General features: G+C 42.0%; 1 protein-coding gene across 1 annotated transcript; it reads right to left on the bottom strand.

Annotated features, from left to right (window-relative positions):
* Window positions 1-8,775: 8,775 nt before the first annotated feature.
* LOC143770296 (ATP-sensitive inward rectifier potassium channel 11-like) lies at window positions 8,776-16,611 on the bottom strand. The gene is made up of 2 exons (XM_077259788.1): window positions 16,473-16,611; window positions 8,776-12,812 (listed from the first exon to the last, which is right to left on the bottom strand). Exon 2 carries the CDS (start codon window positions 12,759-12,761, stop codon window positions 11,571-11,573), a length of 1,191 nt encoding a protein of 396 aa, XP_077115903.1. The 5' UTR covers window positions 12,762-12,812; window positions 16,473-16,611; the 3' UTR covers window positions 8,776-11,570.
* Between the last annotated feature and the right edge of the window lie 243 nt (window positions 16,612-16,854).

Below are 16,854 nucleotides of genomic sequence, written 5' to 3'. Positions count from 1 at the left end.
AATGGCCGGTGCCAGTAGTGGGCCACTGCGCGCCGACTATACCAGTTGAATGCAATGGTGGAGGACAGAGCGTCTGCTGACGCTCCCTCTCCCATCATTCCCCACTCTGCCTCTGACACGGCGGGTGCGCGCGCACTCACTGTGTGCCAGGCAGTGCAGCGGCAGCCGCCGAGACAGGAGCAGGGAGCAACGTGGGCACGAGGAAAGGTGAGGAGTGTGTTGTTGTTTTTTTTACTGGACTGTGGGGCCATTCTCGGGGGGGAGGAGAGATGCTGGCTGAGCTGTATACTACTATGTGGACTGTGCTGTATACTACTATGTGGGCTGTGCTATATACTACTGTGTGGGCAGTGCTATATACTACTATGTGGGCTGTGCGGTATACTACTGTGTGGGCTGTGCTATATACTACTATGTGGGCTGTGCGGTATACTACTGTGTGGGCTGTGCTATATACTACTATGCGGGCTGTGCTATATACTACTATGTGGGTTGTGCTGTATACTACTATGTGGGCTGTGCTATATATTACTATGTGGGCTGTGCTATATATTACTATGTGGGCTGTGCTGTATACTACTTTGTGGGCTGTGCTATATACTACTTTGTGGGCTGTGCTATATACTACTATGTGGGCTGTGCTGTATACTACTGTGTGGGCTGTGCTTTATACTACTGTGTGGGCTGTGCTGTATACTACTACATGGGCTGTGCTGTATACTAGTATGTGGGCTGTGCTGTATACTGCTACGTGGGCTGTGCTGTATACTTCTATGTGGACTGTGCTGTATATTACTACGTGGCCTTTACTGTATACTGCTACGTGGGCTTTGCTGTATACTGCTACGTGGGCTGTGCTGTATACTACTACGTGGGCTGTGCTGTATACTACTACATGGGCTGTGCTGTATACTACCATGTGGGCTGTGCTGTATACTACTGTGTGGGCTGTGCTGTATACTACTGTGTGGGCTGTGCTGTATACTACTGTGTGGGCTGTGCTGTATACTACTGTGTGGGCTGTGCTGTATACTACTGTGTGGGCTGTGCTGTATACTACTGTGTCGGCTGTGCTGTATACTACTGTGTGGGCTGTGCTGTATACTACTGTGTGGGCTGTGCTGTATACTACTACGTGGGCTGTGTTATCTGCAATGCGGGTTGTGCTATATACTGTGCGGGTTGTGCTATATACTATGCGGGCTTTGCTATATACTATGCAGGTTGTGCTATATACTATGCGGGCTTCGCTATATGCTAAAGGGGTATATTATATTCTATGGGGGAGGCCATGTTATATACTATGTGGCTGTGTTATATATATTGTGGGGGTATATTATATTCTATGGGGGAGGCTGTGTTATATACTATGGGGGTATATTATATTCTATGGGGGAGGCTGTGTTATATACTATGAGGGGCTGCATTATATTCTATGGGGGCTACATTATATATTATGGGGAGGTGGACTGCATTATATTCTATGGGGGGCTGTATTAGATTTTATGAGGGATGATTGCATCATACTCTTTGATGGGGCTGCATTATATTCTGTGGGGAGGTGGGCTGTATTATATTTGCATCATACTCTTTGATGGGGCTGCATTATATTCTGTGGGGAGGTGGGCTGTATTATATTCTATTTGGGGCTGCATTATATTCTGTGGGGAGGTGGGCTGTATTATATTCTATTCGGGGCTACATTATATTCTATGGGGGCTGTATTATATTTATATTCTTTGAGGGGTGATTGCATCATACTCTATGAGGGGGCTGCATTAAACTATGAGGGGGGCTGCATTATATTTTATGAGGTGGCTGCATTATACTCTGGGGTGGCTGCATTATACTATATGTGGGCTGCATTATACTGTATTGAGGACTATGGGGAATACGTTATACTATATGAAGAACTATGGGGTGCATTATACTATGGGAAGAGAATTGTACTACATGGATGACTATGGCTGTGCATTAAACTATATGGAGCACTATGAGGAGTGTATTATGCTATATGGAGCACTATGAGGAGTGTATTATGCTATATGGAGGACTGAGCAGTGTATTTTAATATATGGAGGACTATATGGAGGACTGTGGTGCACATTATAATACATGGAGGACTATGGGGTGTATTTTACTAAACAGGTAAAATGCTGCGTATTCAGATTGTTTTTGCTGGTACAAAAATCATTGTTCTCAGCAGCACATCACCGGTGTAAACTGTAGATGTGCTGCTGATAACATGATAATGTATGGTGATCTGTTAGTGATCTATTAGTGATCGTTCTGTCAAGTGGGCCTGTGTAACTTCAAATGCCAGGGCTGAATTTTAGTTCCAGTCCGGCCCTGATCTACTGTACATCATGTTGTTGGCTTCTGCTTGCTCTCCTGCTTTCATGGTCTCCTTCTTGCTCCGTTTCACAGATACCCTTGAAGTTGACAGACTCTCGCAGGCGGCTGAGCCACTGGATAAGTAGGAAGGTGAAAAGGACGGATAATAATAATAATAATACTTTTTATTTATATAGCGCCAACATATTCCGCAGCGCTTTACAACTACTACGGATAAGTAGAAAAACAAATCCGATCCATTGAGGCTGCAACATTCAGGACTTATAGGATCTTCTGCGCAGAACATCTTGGTGCTGACACCGCAGGGCCACTTCAGACATAATTTGGAGTCCATGCATTTGCTGTGAATGCAATGGTTAAATCTGCAGAATACATTTTCTCTGGGATATTTCATAAAATCTAATGTCTTTTCTTCCTGTAAGAAAAGCAGCTGCCTACCCGTCCGGATCCTATGGATATACCATCAATCTGCTGCAGACCAAACATATACATTGATTACGAGCACTGCCAAATTTATGGGGGTGCACATGGGGAAGCTTAAAGGGGCTGGGGCATGTGTGGGTGGGGGGATATTAAATATCTATAAGAAAAGTGGGGGGATATTAAATATCTATAAGAAACTGTGGTCTGGGTCAGAATTAGTCTTTTCAATAAGGTTTTCTCGCACACTATGATGGATACATTGTCTATGGTGAGTATCAGAGACGTGTATAGAATATATTAACAGTGACTCTGCTATCTTCAGGCCCTGGACATGACAGGTCATGAAACCTACAGGACTATGCATAAACCAGTCTTGCAAAATCATCTGGCTGCAGGGTGTATCCTCATAGACTCAGTGCTGCCACCTGGTGACCATATATAATAACAGCACCACTCCTTACAGGTGATAAGAATCTTTAAAAAGCATGGAAAGTAACAAAAAAATGCTGTTTCATCATATAAGAAAGAAAATATTTCAACTTTTAGTTTGGGAAATGGCCCTAGAATCAGACCATCGCAGGTGTGCATTGTTTGCTCACACCCTGGTTAGTCCCTTTGCTGCAGGCAGTCAGTTCAGTGAGGTCCGTGTGTAATGATGATGGGCAGCTGATGGATTGTAGGCAGGAGAAAGGATGTAGAAGATTGAAACTGTAAATAGCTCAGTCAGTGCCCATAAACAAGGAAAAATCATTATGCCAGGACCATGAGACTATGATAGATTAAGGCTATGTGCACACGTCAGGATTTCTGGCAGAAATTTTCCTGACAAAAACCGGACATTTCTGCCAGAAATCCGCATGCGTTTTTACCGCGTTTTTGACGCGTTTTTTGGTGCGTTTTTTTCCAAATGCATAGAATCGCGGGAAAAACGCGGAAAATCCGCAAAATTAATGAACATATAAGCATACTGACACTAGAGTTATTAGACTCCTATAGTCAAGAAGCGCTGAATTTTAAACAAATACCTTTATTAACATATAAAATACACATACACATGGTTAAAAAATGCCTCTCAATCAAAGATTTAAATACCAGTACAGAGACCAGCGAGTTTTAACTTGTGCAGATCCAGGTAAATACGCACAGATAATACAATTAGTATTGCACAGATTACAATGTAGCAAAAAAAGGAAATTAGAAAGTGACAGTGCAGAGTAAATAGCCAAAAAGGCCCCTAAAGGTGCCAATGAATATTGTGCATTCCCATTTCCTCAAACAGAGGACTATGATAAATCATAACGCAAAGATAAATTATCCAGCAGTAATAGCGGACAATTGTCCGACATACATAATTGCATGTATTTGCACCTGATATACTCCTAAACCTTATAGCCTAACAATGGCCAAATCACATTATGGTCACCCGCACCTAACACAATTACAACCCGGAATCCGGAGAACACATCTCACTATGGAGACTCAATCATGGAAACAAAGTCCGGTGCAGTACATATTACCTGGGTACACAAGTAGACGTTCGTAACCTCGTGGCACGCTGAGACTCCGTTACCCCGACGCGCGTTTCGCATCTGCTTCTTCCTGGGGGCCCCCAGGAAGAAGCAGATGCGAAACGCGCGTCGGGGTAACGGAGTCTCAGCGTGCCACGAGGTTACGAACGTCTACTTGTGTACCCAGGTAATATGTACTGCACCGGACTTTGTTTCCATGATTGAGTCTCCATAGTGAGATGTGTTCTCCGGATTCCGGGTTGTAATTGTGTTAGGTGCGGGTGACCATAATGTGATTTGGCCATTGTTAGGCTATAAGGTTTAGGAGTATATCAGGTGCAAATACATGCAATTATGTATGTCGGACAATTGTCCGCTATTACTGCTGGATAATTTATCTTTGCGTTATGATTTATCATAGTCCTCTGTTTGAGGAAATGGGAATGCACAATATTCATTGGCACCTTTAGGGGCCTTTTTGGCTATTTACTCTGCACTGTCACTTTCTAATTTCCTTTTTTTGCTACATTGTAATCTGTGCAATACTAATTGTATTATCTGTGCGTATTTACCTGGATCTGCACAAGTTAAAACTCGCTGGTCTCTGTACTGGTATTTAAATCTTTGATTGAGAGGCATTTTTTAACCATGTGTATGTGTATTTTATATGTTAATAAAGGTATTTGTTTAAAATTCAGCGCTTCTTGACTATAGGAGTCTAATAACTCTAGTGTCAGTATGCTTATATCGATTTTGAAGTGTTTCCCATTCTAGGGGTTGAAGAAATGGGTTGGTGCTTTATGTTTATTAAAATTAATGAACATGCTGCTTTTTTTTACCGCAATGCATTTATTTCACGGAAAAAAACTCACCATGTGCACAAAACATGCAGAATGCATTCTAAATGATAGAATGCATAATGTATGCGTTTTTAATGAGTTTTTATAGCGTTTTTATCATGAAAAAACATGAAAAAAATGCGAAAAAACCTGAACGTGTGCACATAGCCTTAAAGGGGTTGTCCAGGCTTGGGGTGCAAGTCTGCAATCACGCTGTGACTTCTGTGACTGCAGACTTGTGAATCCTCAGAGCGCGCACAGTGCATGCTGGCAGGATTCTCCGGCGCCAGTAGCAGGTGATCATGCAATCTGCATACTTCCGGTCACATTCCGACTAGACGTGTGAGGTGCGCACGACTAGTCGACATGTGATCACATGTATGGAAATTGCATACTTGCGGTCACGAGCCTGGAATGCTTCCGGAGAATCCTGACAACGTGCACCGTGTACTCTCTGAGGATTCACAAGTCTGCAGTCAGATAGAGTGTTTGCAGACTTGTACCCCAACCCCTTTAAGTAAACCTAAAAGTGTAAATGCAAAAATAAACAACTGCACCAAATTGTGCAGATTTTGCAGTAGAAACACTTTTAGTTTTACCGCAGATTAAAGAAAAAGTAGCTGCACACCCGACTCGTATCATGTGTACGTACCATAAATCTGGTGCAGGACCAAAGATATAGTGATTAGAAACAGTGCTGCATTTAAAGGGGAGCACGTTATGCTTTAAAGATGTGGATTCAGCTCCTCTTACCAGGTTAAACCGTGACTTGGCACACATCTCCCCTGCAATGACCACTCTGCAGATCCCCTTCTACATAAACATAAAGAGTAAAGTTCCGGCTGCTCGCAGCCACCACTAGGGAGGGCTTAGTACATGCTGCCTGCACATTATAATTAAACCCTTGTGCATAGGAGACATCATAGCAGCTAGTCTCCTTCCACCAGCACTCCAACAAGTATTTTACTCCAGAGCTGGATTCACATCTCCATACCTAAGTAATGCTATCTAATTTTCACCATGCTGCTGTTGCTGCTTCAGACTGTGTGCTAAGGGAGAAAGAGTAGGAATCTACTGTAAAGGAGACAGCACAGCAGTTAGTCTACTTCACCTCCCCAGAGATGGATTTACATTTCCACAGCACAGTACTGCTGTATAGTTTTTTCCATGCTTCTGTTGCTGCTTCTCTCTGTGTCCTAAGAAAATAAAGAGCAGAAATCCATCCCTGTGCGCTGTGTATAGGATACATCATAGCAGCTAGTCTTCTTCACCACCACAGGGATGGATTTACATCTCCACAGCTATGTACTGCTGCATAATTTTTTTACATGTTGCTGTTGCTAATATTTATCTATCCTAACTAAGGAATAAAGAGCAAGAATTCATCCCTGTGTGCTGTGCATAGGAGACATCATGGTAGCAATATTCTTTCACCAGTTTTCTAACTAAGTCTTTTACTCGAGGGCTGGATTCACATCTCCACAGCTCAGTACTGCTATATGATATTCTACAAGATGTTGTTGCTGCTTTTGTGCAGGGCCTCTTTAAACAGGCTCATGAAGACTGATGGGCCCAGAACGATCACTAATGGATCAATTAATAGAGCGTTGTGCTGCTGAGAACAATGATTTTTGTTCCTATATAAATAATGCATAAATAACAGTTACCAGAAACAGTGGAGGACAAGATATGGCCTGGAAGACAAAGCAAAACTTCAGTGAGAGCTGCTCGTAGGATTGCTAGAGAGGTAAATTAGAACCCCCACTTGACTGCAAAAGACCTTCAGAAAGATTTAGCAGACTCTGGAGTTGTGGTACATTGTTCTGCTGTTCAGAGACACCTGCACAAATATTGTCTCCATGGGAGAGTCATCAGAAGAAAACCTCTCCTGCATCCTCACCATAAAATTCAGAATTATGTAAATGAACATCTAAACGAGCCTGATGCATTTTGGAAACAAGTCCTGTGGACCGATGAGGTTAAAATAGAACTCTTTGGCTGCAATGATGAAAGGTATGTGTGGAAAAAAAGGGAACAGAATTTCAGGAAAAGAACATCTTACCAACCATTAAGCATGGGGTGGATCAATAATGCTTTGGGTTTGTGTTGCAGCCAATGGCACAGGAACATTTCACTGGTTGAGGGAAGAATGGATTCAATGAAATTTCAACAAGTTCTTGATGCAAACATAACACCATCTGTAAAAAAGCTGAAGGTGAAAAGGATGGCTTCTACGAATGGATAATGATCCTAAACATCCGTCAAAATCCATAATAGACGACCTCAAAAGGCGCAAACTGAAGGTTTTACAAAGGCCCTCACAGTCCCCTGATCTGAACATCATTGAAAATCTGTGACTAGACCTTAAAATAGCAAAATAGCAGAGGATGGAAGACGACCCAGGAATTTCACAGAACTGGAGGAATTCTTCAAGGAAGAATAGATGAAAATCCCTCAGACAAGAGTTGAAAGACTCATAACTTTTGCATCTGCCCGTTTCCCCTTTTTGTAATTTTTATAATGTAAAATATTAAACTATTTTTTTTACCTACAATACAAAGAAAATGTGTCATATATAACTTTAGGCCTTTTAGAGATCATTTCATCTTCAACTTCCTTAACTCTTCATAATAACAGTAATTTTGGCCAATTTAACTAAGAATGACCTAAAAATGTTTAATAAAATAGTTTAACAATCTAGAGAGTCAGTAAGGAGAACATTTTCATGCTGGAAGGTAGGAGGTGGATTTCTGGGCTCCTATCAGGTAGCCACATATTACAGAGGTGGCCGCTGGACATGATCCCAAGAATCGTCTTTAGTCCTTGGCTATCTCCAGCATTTCCATAAAGAATGAATGGAGCAGGAATCCATCTCTGTGTGCTGTGTATATGAGACATCAGCTAGTTTCCTTCACCTCCCCAGAGATGGATTTACATCTCCACAGCTCAGTACTGTTATATAATATTTTGTATGGTGCTGTTGCTGCTTCTCTCTCTATCCTAAGGAATAAAGAGCAGAAATCCATCCCTGTGTACTGTGTATCGGAGACATCACAGCAGCTAGTCTCCTTCACCTTCTCAGAGATGGATTCACATCTCCACAGCTCAGTACTGCAATATCAATTTTTTCCATGCTGCTGTTGCTGCTTCTCTCTCTATCCTAAGGAATAAAGAGCAGAAATCCATCCCTGTGTACTGTGTATCGGACACATCACGGCAGCTAATCTCCTTCACCTCCTCAGAGATGGATTCACATCTCCACAGCTCAGTACTGCTATATCAATTTTTCCCATGCTGTTGTTGTTTCTCTTTCTATCCTAAGGAATAAAAAGCAGAAATTCATCCCTGTGTGCTGTCTATAGGAGACATCACACCAGCTAGTCTCCTTCCACCAACTGTCTAACAATTCATTTACTCCAGAGTCCATGCTTTACCTCCTCTCCACTTAAATGCAGCTTTATGAATTCCCATTCTTGGGAACAAGGAGGTCCCAGCAGTCGGAACCAGAGCAATCAAGAAGCCTTGTTCCTACTTACCTGTTCTTACTTACCTGGACCTAGACCCGCCCACGCATAACTAAGCTCCACCCTTTTATTTGTGATATCCCGGAAATAGGAAACACCGTCATTACTCAGACTGTACAAAACATTGATGTAAACATGGGTCATTTTATTTGGTCGCAGGAAACATATCCACATTCAATGATCACCATGCATTTTTTTTTTTTTTAACATACATATAAAAATATTACCCAATGCATGACCGGAGCAGATAAATAGAAGGCAAACAAGCTGGCAGGGCACATGAGGTAGTTACTGATATGGTAGGACTTTGGACTTTACAACCTATAATAAAAAGCTCAGTCTGTCGAGGGAAATTAAGGAAGAAATATAAAAGTAAAGCAAAAAGAGGATTTTTTTTTAATTTTATTTTTACACTGACACTTGCAATTTGTGTGAGACGAGTAAAATTTAATTCCTAGGATTTGGAGAGAAGAGTAAAATTAAAGTTGAGCAAAAAGATTTGCAAAACCCTGGTCCATTGACCACGCTGGCCGATGGACCATAACCCTGCGGACCTCCTTCTACCTGCTGGTATCCCTAGCGCCTCTTCTGTTTAGTAGGTCCAGAGCGGCATCATGTGTTCCCCGTGAGGACATCGTGCCAGGTTTACCAGACAGAAGAGGCAACGGGGATGTGGGCAGATCGGAGGAGGTCTGGTCTGGCGACCACATCGGTGGGGTTCTGCAAATCTTTTTGCCCACCTCTAACGTCAAAATCCCACCAATCAGGAGTGGAACTGCTATACTGATATGCATCAATGTTTATTGTTAGAAAACCCCATTTATCATTTTAAAGTGTGCTATCGCCTTCCGGTGCACCGCTGCCCCTGCAGATTTTTGGCACATACGTTGGCATTTTCCAGATCAACCAGTACCAAGTACCAGATTTCTGCACTGTAGAAAAAGATCATTAATCCACATAATACATTTCCTATCTGTCTTAACGTGGTTTATTGCTATCAGTGGTGTTTAAATTTTTTTTTTATATTAATTTAGGGCCAGAAAATATTTACATAAGGCTCAATTAGGGATGCAACGCAGACAAAGGCAACTGAGACTGAACACAGGGGGAAAAAAAACAGTTAAAAAACTAACCAAGGGCCACTGCGGGGTCTAAGGGGTCGGTGCATGGCACACAGTGCGCCTATTCTGCCCCTTCAGACCCTGCAACAGTTTTGCCCAAAGTTTTGCATTGTCCGAAATTCAGGTACGGTTGCGGACCGGCCGCTGCTGAAAGCATCATCAGAATTATATCCTTCCCTCCTCTGCAATGATTTTACGTGAAATGTGGATATCATTACCGAGCAGCCATAACGGACAGACATTTCTGCAAGCGCGATAATGAAGCGAAGCTTGTCAATTATTTACAGTCCGACTACACAACCTGCAACTAGGATCAGACAAAGTAGCCATTTTGTGGCCTTGATTATGTCATGAGAAAACAAGTGAATTGGTATGATCAATAGATGATGTCGTCTGTTCCAAGAATGAATGGATTGTGTATGGACTGAAGGAGTCCATGGAAGAGCTGTTTACACATTGTACCTTTAAGGCAGACCTGTCATCAGGTCAAAAGTGTCCAGTTTTTGCTTTTTATCTTATTCTGGCTGCTCCCCTGAGTATTCTGTTTTTCGTCTTATTATAATCCGCCATATGGCTCCAGAGATATAGGCTTTTTTATTTAGACATGGTTCCTTGGGGGCGTGTCTTTAGGCCACTCTGCAAAGTACCGCCCCTTTGGTAAAGATTCTAAAAAGTAGCAGTAATTAAAAAGACCTATATCTCTGGAACCGTATGGCGGATTTAAAGAAAACAAAAAAACAGAATAGTCAAGGGAGCAGCCGGAATAAATTAAAAGCAAAAACTGGCCACTTACGACCCAGCGGCAGGTCCTCTTTAAAGAGACCTGCTAGAAGAAACTGACAGAAGCTTTAGTGTGCGTTAACATGCTTATCGCTAGATAGTGCAGGTACAAAGCCTCAAGCTGCATTTTATTACTTTCAGGATTTGTGTTCTGATTTGGGGGGATTATGGATTCTGAGAATAGCATTGCATGATGGGCCATTCTTAATATTATACTGACACAAAGAGGGGAGACTCCATGTTTGGGATTCTCAATCAAGGGTTCAAGTCATGAGAACATACATGTGTGTGTGGGTAGGTGTGTATTTGGCCATTTGAAACAAACCACACAATGTTGTCATCAAATTCTCTCAGTATGCCTCACTGGCATTTTAAATTTAAAGAGGACACATCCAATTATTTTTTTAAACTGATGTAATTACCGCTGTTCTCCTGAATCCTGCGTTGTTCTTCTTTTGTTTCTGTGCCTTTCCGTTCTTGAGATATGGCCCCTTCTTTCCTTTGTGTAAATCTAGTCTTTTTTTATCCAAGTGGGTGTGATTTTGAACTCTTTTCCGCGATTGTCTCCTTGTGGACCATGCCCAGTTGGCTAAAAAAAAAGGCTGATTAGAGAAGGTTATATCTCAGGAATGGAGAGGCGCAGGACGAAAAGAAAAACAATGCCAGATTCAGGAGAACAGCGGCATTTACACCAGGTAATAAAAAAAATGCTTACAGTATTTATGCCAAATAACGGGTGACTTTAAAAGGATTATAAATTAGCAAAGGAAATATTAAAGAACAGTTTTCACATTAATGTACATCAATAGATTTTTTTTTCGAAATATCCATTCAAAGTAGAAAAAGTTGACACTTGAAAATTGGAGCCAAATTTCATGCTTTCCCAGTGCCAGTAATTGAGTCTGTTGAATAAAAGCACCTTAATTACAAAAATATTCCCTTTTCTGTTATCACTTTGCATGATGGTATAAAAGAGAGGAAAGTAAACATAATTTGCTTAGCAGTAAAAATAGGCAAACGTTAGGAATCAGATGAAGAATCATTAGGATGGGCATATGTGGCCATTTTCTTTTCCAGTAGTGAAGATTGCTGGCTGTCACCTTTCCTTTTCTTCGCTGATCTAGAAGGTTGACTCCTGGAAATTAGATTATACCTGCCTTCCATCAGATCCTTAGCGCTGCACAGGGGTCCGTGTATTTTCACAGTTTTTCCGAATTTGGAGTAGTCCACAGAATAACGACCTTCTTCTTCCGTCACAATCGGAACAAAACGACGGCCCCAGAGGATTTCGTCTGGCAAGTAGGATGTCCTCGCCTGAGTAGTTATCCCTGTGGTCTCTACTACTCCTTCAAGGATTGCTACCACCTCCAGTTCTTGGTCGCCGAGTTCATAGGCCGAAAAATGGAAAAGAGGGCTTTTCTCATCAATCGTATGGCTTATAATTAGAGGTGAGACTAAAAAAATGGAATTTGTCCCAACCGGGTTCTCCACCTGGATGTCGACCTGAGAAATTGGAATCGTCTCTCCCTCGTTGGTTGTGGTCTTCTTGACTACTTGGATTTTGATTGAGGCGCTGATAATCATACTCTTGCGTAGGTCACCGACTCGGAACATAAAGCGATATTTGCCATCCCGGCAGGCTATGACGGCATGCTTACTGAAGATTAGGGTTTCCGCTCTGCGGTTTGCCTGTGCCGTTTTCATGAAGATACATCCCAACATGACAGCGTTGATGATTAAGCCAGATATGTTCTGGATGATAAGGACTGTTATGGCCAGTGGGCATTGCTCAGTGACCATACGACCTCCAAATCCAATGGTCACCTGGACCTCGATGGAGAAGAGAAATGCTGAGGTGAAGGATTGGATGTTAGTGACGCATGGTATAGAGGAGCTACGCTTGGGGTCTAGATCTCCATGGGCGAAGGCGATGAGCCACCAGGCCATGGCGAACAGCATCCAGCTGCAGATGAATGTCATCGTGAAGATAAATAAGCTATGCTGCCACTTCAGGTCCACCATGGTGGTGAACACATCCTGGAGGAAACGTCCTTGCTCTCGAATATTCTTATGGGCCACGTTGCAAGCACCGTTTTTGGACACGAAGCGTGCTTTCCTAGTCTTGGTCTTAAATTGAGGATGGTTATCCTTATCTTCTGCAATTCGGGTCAACAAGAATTCATCGTGGATCAGCCCCTTCCGAGCGAGCATGGTCGTACTATGCAACAAATGCTATTAAGTTATGGAAAAGTGGTAGTTGATCTGCAAAAAAAAAATATATTTATTGTATTATGAACATCTCTTGGGTTCCTGGCCCAAAGCGCAAAAAGCCTAATTTCTAACTTATCTAAAGACACACTTGTGCAACACTCCGTAATGGACAAGCAGGCATCTGCTAGGGTTTTATTTCATTTCATAAGACTGATAAAAAAGATTGCTAATTGATTACTGACAGCTTGCACAGCTATTTTTATCTAACGTATCAAAAGCACTTGGCTAACTAAATATCATTGACTTGACTCCTGACCCTTGGACCTGAAGAATCGCATCTTAAAGGGCATCTGTCAGTAGCATCAACCCTCCTAAGCAGTCTATATGGGCATGTAGGTCATAGGAAGCTGAATAAAATGACACCTTGATATCTGTGATCTGATGTCTTATTCCAGAGAAATGCATGTTTTTCTTAATATGTAAATTAGCTGTTAAATCTATGGGTGGGGCATAGACCTAAATGCATTAAAGGATTACGGTATTTTACATGAAAAGATGCTTAACCAGTCTGAGATATGTAGTGACTGAAAGTCTGCTTTCCTGATCTACATGTGCCACACTGGTAGCTCCCCCTTTCATTTAAGCTAAGCTCTGGAGGCAGATTCTTGGGGAGATCTATGTCCGGCCCATAGATCCTAACAGCTCATTTACATAATAAGAAAAATGTGGATTTCTATGGATTAAAGGGAACCTGTCACCTGAATTTGGCGGGACCAGTTTTGGGTCATATGGGTGGGATTTTCGGGTGTTTGATTCACCCTTTCCTTACCCGCTGGCTGCATGCTGGCTGCAATATTGGATTGAAGTTCATTCTCTGTCCTCATAGTACACGCCTGTGTAAGGCAAGATTGCCTTGTGCAGGCATGTACTCCGGAGGACAGAGAATGAACTTCAATCCAATATTGCAGTCAGCATGCAGCCAGCGGGTAAGGAAAGGGCGAATCAAACACCCAAAAACCCCGCCCATATGACCCAAAACTGGTCCCGCCAAATTCAGGTGACAGGTTCCCTTTAAAACATCGGATTACAGATATCAAGGTATCATTTTATTCAACTTTCTATGAGCTACATGCCTATATAGACGGCTTAGGTGGGTTGATTCTACTGACAGATTCCCTTTAAAACTCGTTGTTTTCTATCCAATCTTAAAAATGGAGAAAGACTTGGATTAAGGAAGTTGGGATGACCAGTCCACATAAAAAGGGGTTATCTGGGTTAGAAAACCCATTTTGATACACTATTAAATAATTCTGATTTTATAATGAGGTCCCCGTTCAGGATTTCTTTTCTTGGTCTGATTGAAGAGAGGTTATAAAGAATATCTCTTGCTCTAAAGACCTGTCCTAAATTTCACAAACAACCCATTTGGGCACGTTGTAACTTTTTATTTCCCTTGTGGTAGTGCTGAGTGGAATTTAAACACTTAGGAGCCAATTCATCATTCCTTTTGCGCTTTTTATTTTTGTCTACTTTTGTGCATTTTTTATCTGTTTTTCATTTGCGCCATATTCATCTTTGTCATTTGCGACGGTTTTAGGTGTTTGTTTTCTCTTATGTTTGCCATTGTGGGCTGGGTTTGTGTTTTACGGATATTTTCACCTGCTTCATCTTTAGTGACCTTTTCAAAAAGTCACAAAATGTTTGAGCAAATGTACTCCAGTCGCTCCCTGGAGTGATTTTATCAAAGAAAAATACAAAAACAAGGACTTTTTTGACTGTGCAAAATTCATGACCTAGATGCAAGAAAAAAAACAATGAAGATGACAAGACTAAAAGGAAACGTTACTTAAAAAAAAATTAAGCTGCAAATGATGAATCTGTGGCAGGGCTGTGGAGTCGGTAAGCCAAACCTCCGACTCCGACTCCTCAATTTCCATGACACTGAGTCCGACACCACCAAAATGGGCTCCGACTTCACGACTCCGACTCCACAACCCTGGCAGGGCTGTGGAGTCAGTAAGCCAAACCTCCGACTCCAACTCTGACTCCACCAAAATGGGCTTTGACTCCATGACTCCGACTCTGACTCCACCAAAATGGGCTTTGACTCCACGACTCGGACTATGACTCCACAGCCCTGCTCTATGGGTCCGAATAGGGGGACACTTTGTTATCAGATACCTATGCAAGAACTCAGAAAAGGGTTTGTCCAAATCAGAGAAACCCTTTTACCCTTGTCCAATACAGTAATGCCGCTATCTGTAAATGTACAGTGCAGGGATAATTTAAGGGGGCTCATCAACTAGGATCAGAACTGACTCCGATCCCAACCATTGCAGCAGGATGTCATCTGTGAATAACAACTTACACCCATTGCTCGTGGTGAGGACACATCTTCGAAACATGTACCACTCTTCTATCTAAGAGATGAGAATCCTGAACATGGAACCCCTCTAATAACCCAGGATTATTTAATAGTATATAGGAAAATGGCTTTTCTAAACCAGACAATCCCTATAATTTTTTTAAGTGTGATTAGACATCCCACCTTCCATTATTCCAGTCCAAAGTTCCTCATTGGCTATTTCTCCATTTCACCAACCAGGCATTGATGGCGTACTTAGTTGAGATGCCATTAAAGGAGCGTTCAGATCTTAAGACGTTTATACTATCACCAACTAATGTGGCCGATAAGTAAGATTGCTGAGCCTTTCTGCGCATTTTTAAAGTTGAGGTTTTCTAAAGCCCATTCACATCAACATGGAATCGAGGCAATGCTGTAGAATTTGTAACAGCAATTCTGATGCAGATTTCCATCATGGATGTCACCCATTGAAAATAAATCTGTGGTTACATGTCATCGTTGACCTCGAAGGTCTAAAATAATAATAATCATCTTCATAATAATAGAAGTCAAATATCCGCGAGGACTCATAAATATTTTTTGAGCACTCGTTTAGCACCCGAGCATGCTCAGATAACACATTATCCCAGCACGTTCACTTATCACTAGTGATTTTGCACCGTTTACCTTCTATAACCTGTCTATTCCTGTCTGCAGAAAGAGTGATCTAAGAATCCTTCAGCGAGTTTGTTGTGTCTGATGAAAGAGTTTGGCACTCCTGTCTTTTTCTCACCTAATTTATGACTACAGTTGAATGCGAAGCAAAACGTTGCCACTTTTTTTTAAAGAAATCCGATTGCAAAAATATTTTAATTAATGCATTTAAGTCTTTGGACAACACCTTTTAACCTCTACAGTTTTCCAGCATGTGACCCTGACAGCAGCAGGTGAAGTTTTGCAACAGCTGGAAAAGCCACAAGAGATAGAGAATAGCAAAAGGTACAATTGAGCATCTTCTCATGTATCAGAGTCTCATATCACATTACTGGCAGGATTAATAATGGGCGTCAGTAGGTGCCGGGGTATTAAGAGCATCGGATCGGGTTCGACTATCAGCAGTGTCATTGATCCATCGGCTTCCAGCTCCGGGGTCAGCGCCTCTTGGGACGGAAAGGGTTAAACGATGCCATTTGCACTGACAAAGCTCTGCTCTTTCATTTGCCTCCTTTACGTCAGCTGCTGGGGTGCATATACGCTGGGCCTCTCCACTGCCATCAATTATTAACCGAGATGCAAGACATGGATCGACCTCAGTAAAGGGGGGGGGGGGGCTCAATAAAATCCGGCTGGTGCAATCGATCACTTACCTGGCCCTATAAAGAAATCCTGCAGCCATTCGGTGAGGATTTGGGTTTTTGGCAGCCTGTACCCCTTTGATCAGTGGAGAATGGTACAGTCTATGGATGCAGAGGCTCCATATAGTCTCTGTGATGGCTGCGCTCAGTGATTGGCTCAGTGCAGGGGCTGTTCTGTGTGACACACGACGTGATGATGGGCTGGGGCCGTGCAGGTGCAACATGCAATGGATGACGCTTCCTCCCCACCAGCCATCGCTGACTTTGCAACAATACACAATATTATTAAACAAAAAAAATCCTAAAAATAAAATATATAAATAAAAACAATAAATAAATATAAATAATAATAATAAAAAATATATAATATAATAACAAATATTACGCAGGATCA

The sequence above is a fragment of the Ranitomeya variabilis genome, chromosome 4, assembly GCF_051348905.1.
Source record: "Ranitomeya variabilis isolate aRanVar5 chromosome 4, aRanVar5.hap1, whole genome shotgun sequence".
In the NCBI taxonomy this organism is placed as follows: domain Eukaryota; kingdom Metazoa; phylum Chordata; class Amphibia; order Anura; family Dendrobatidae; genus Ranitomeya; species Ranitomeya variabilis.
This window is presented reverse-complemented; position numbering and strand designations above follow the sequence as displayed.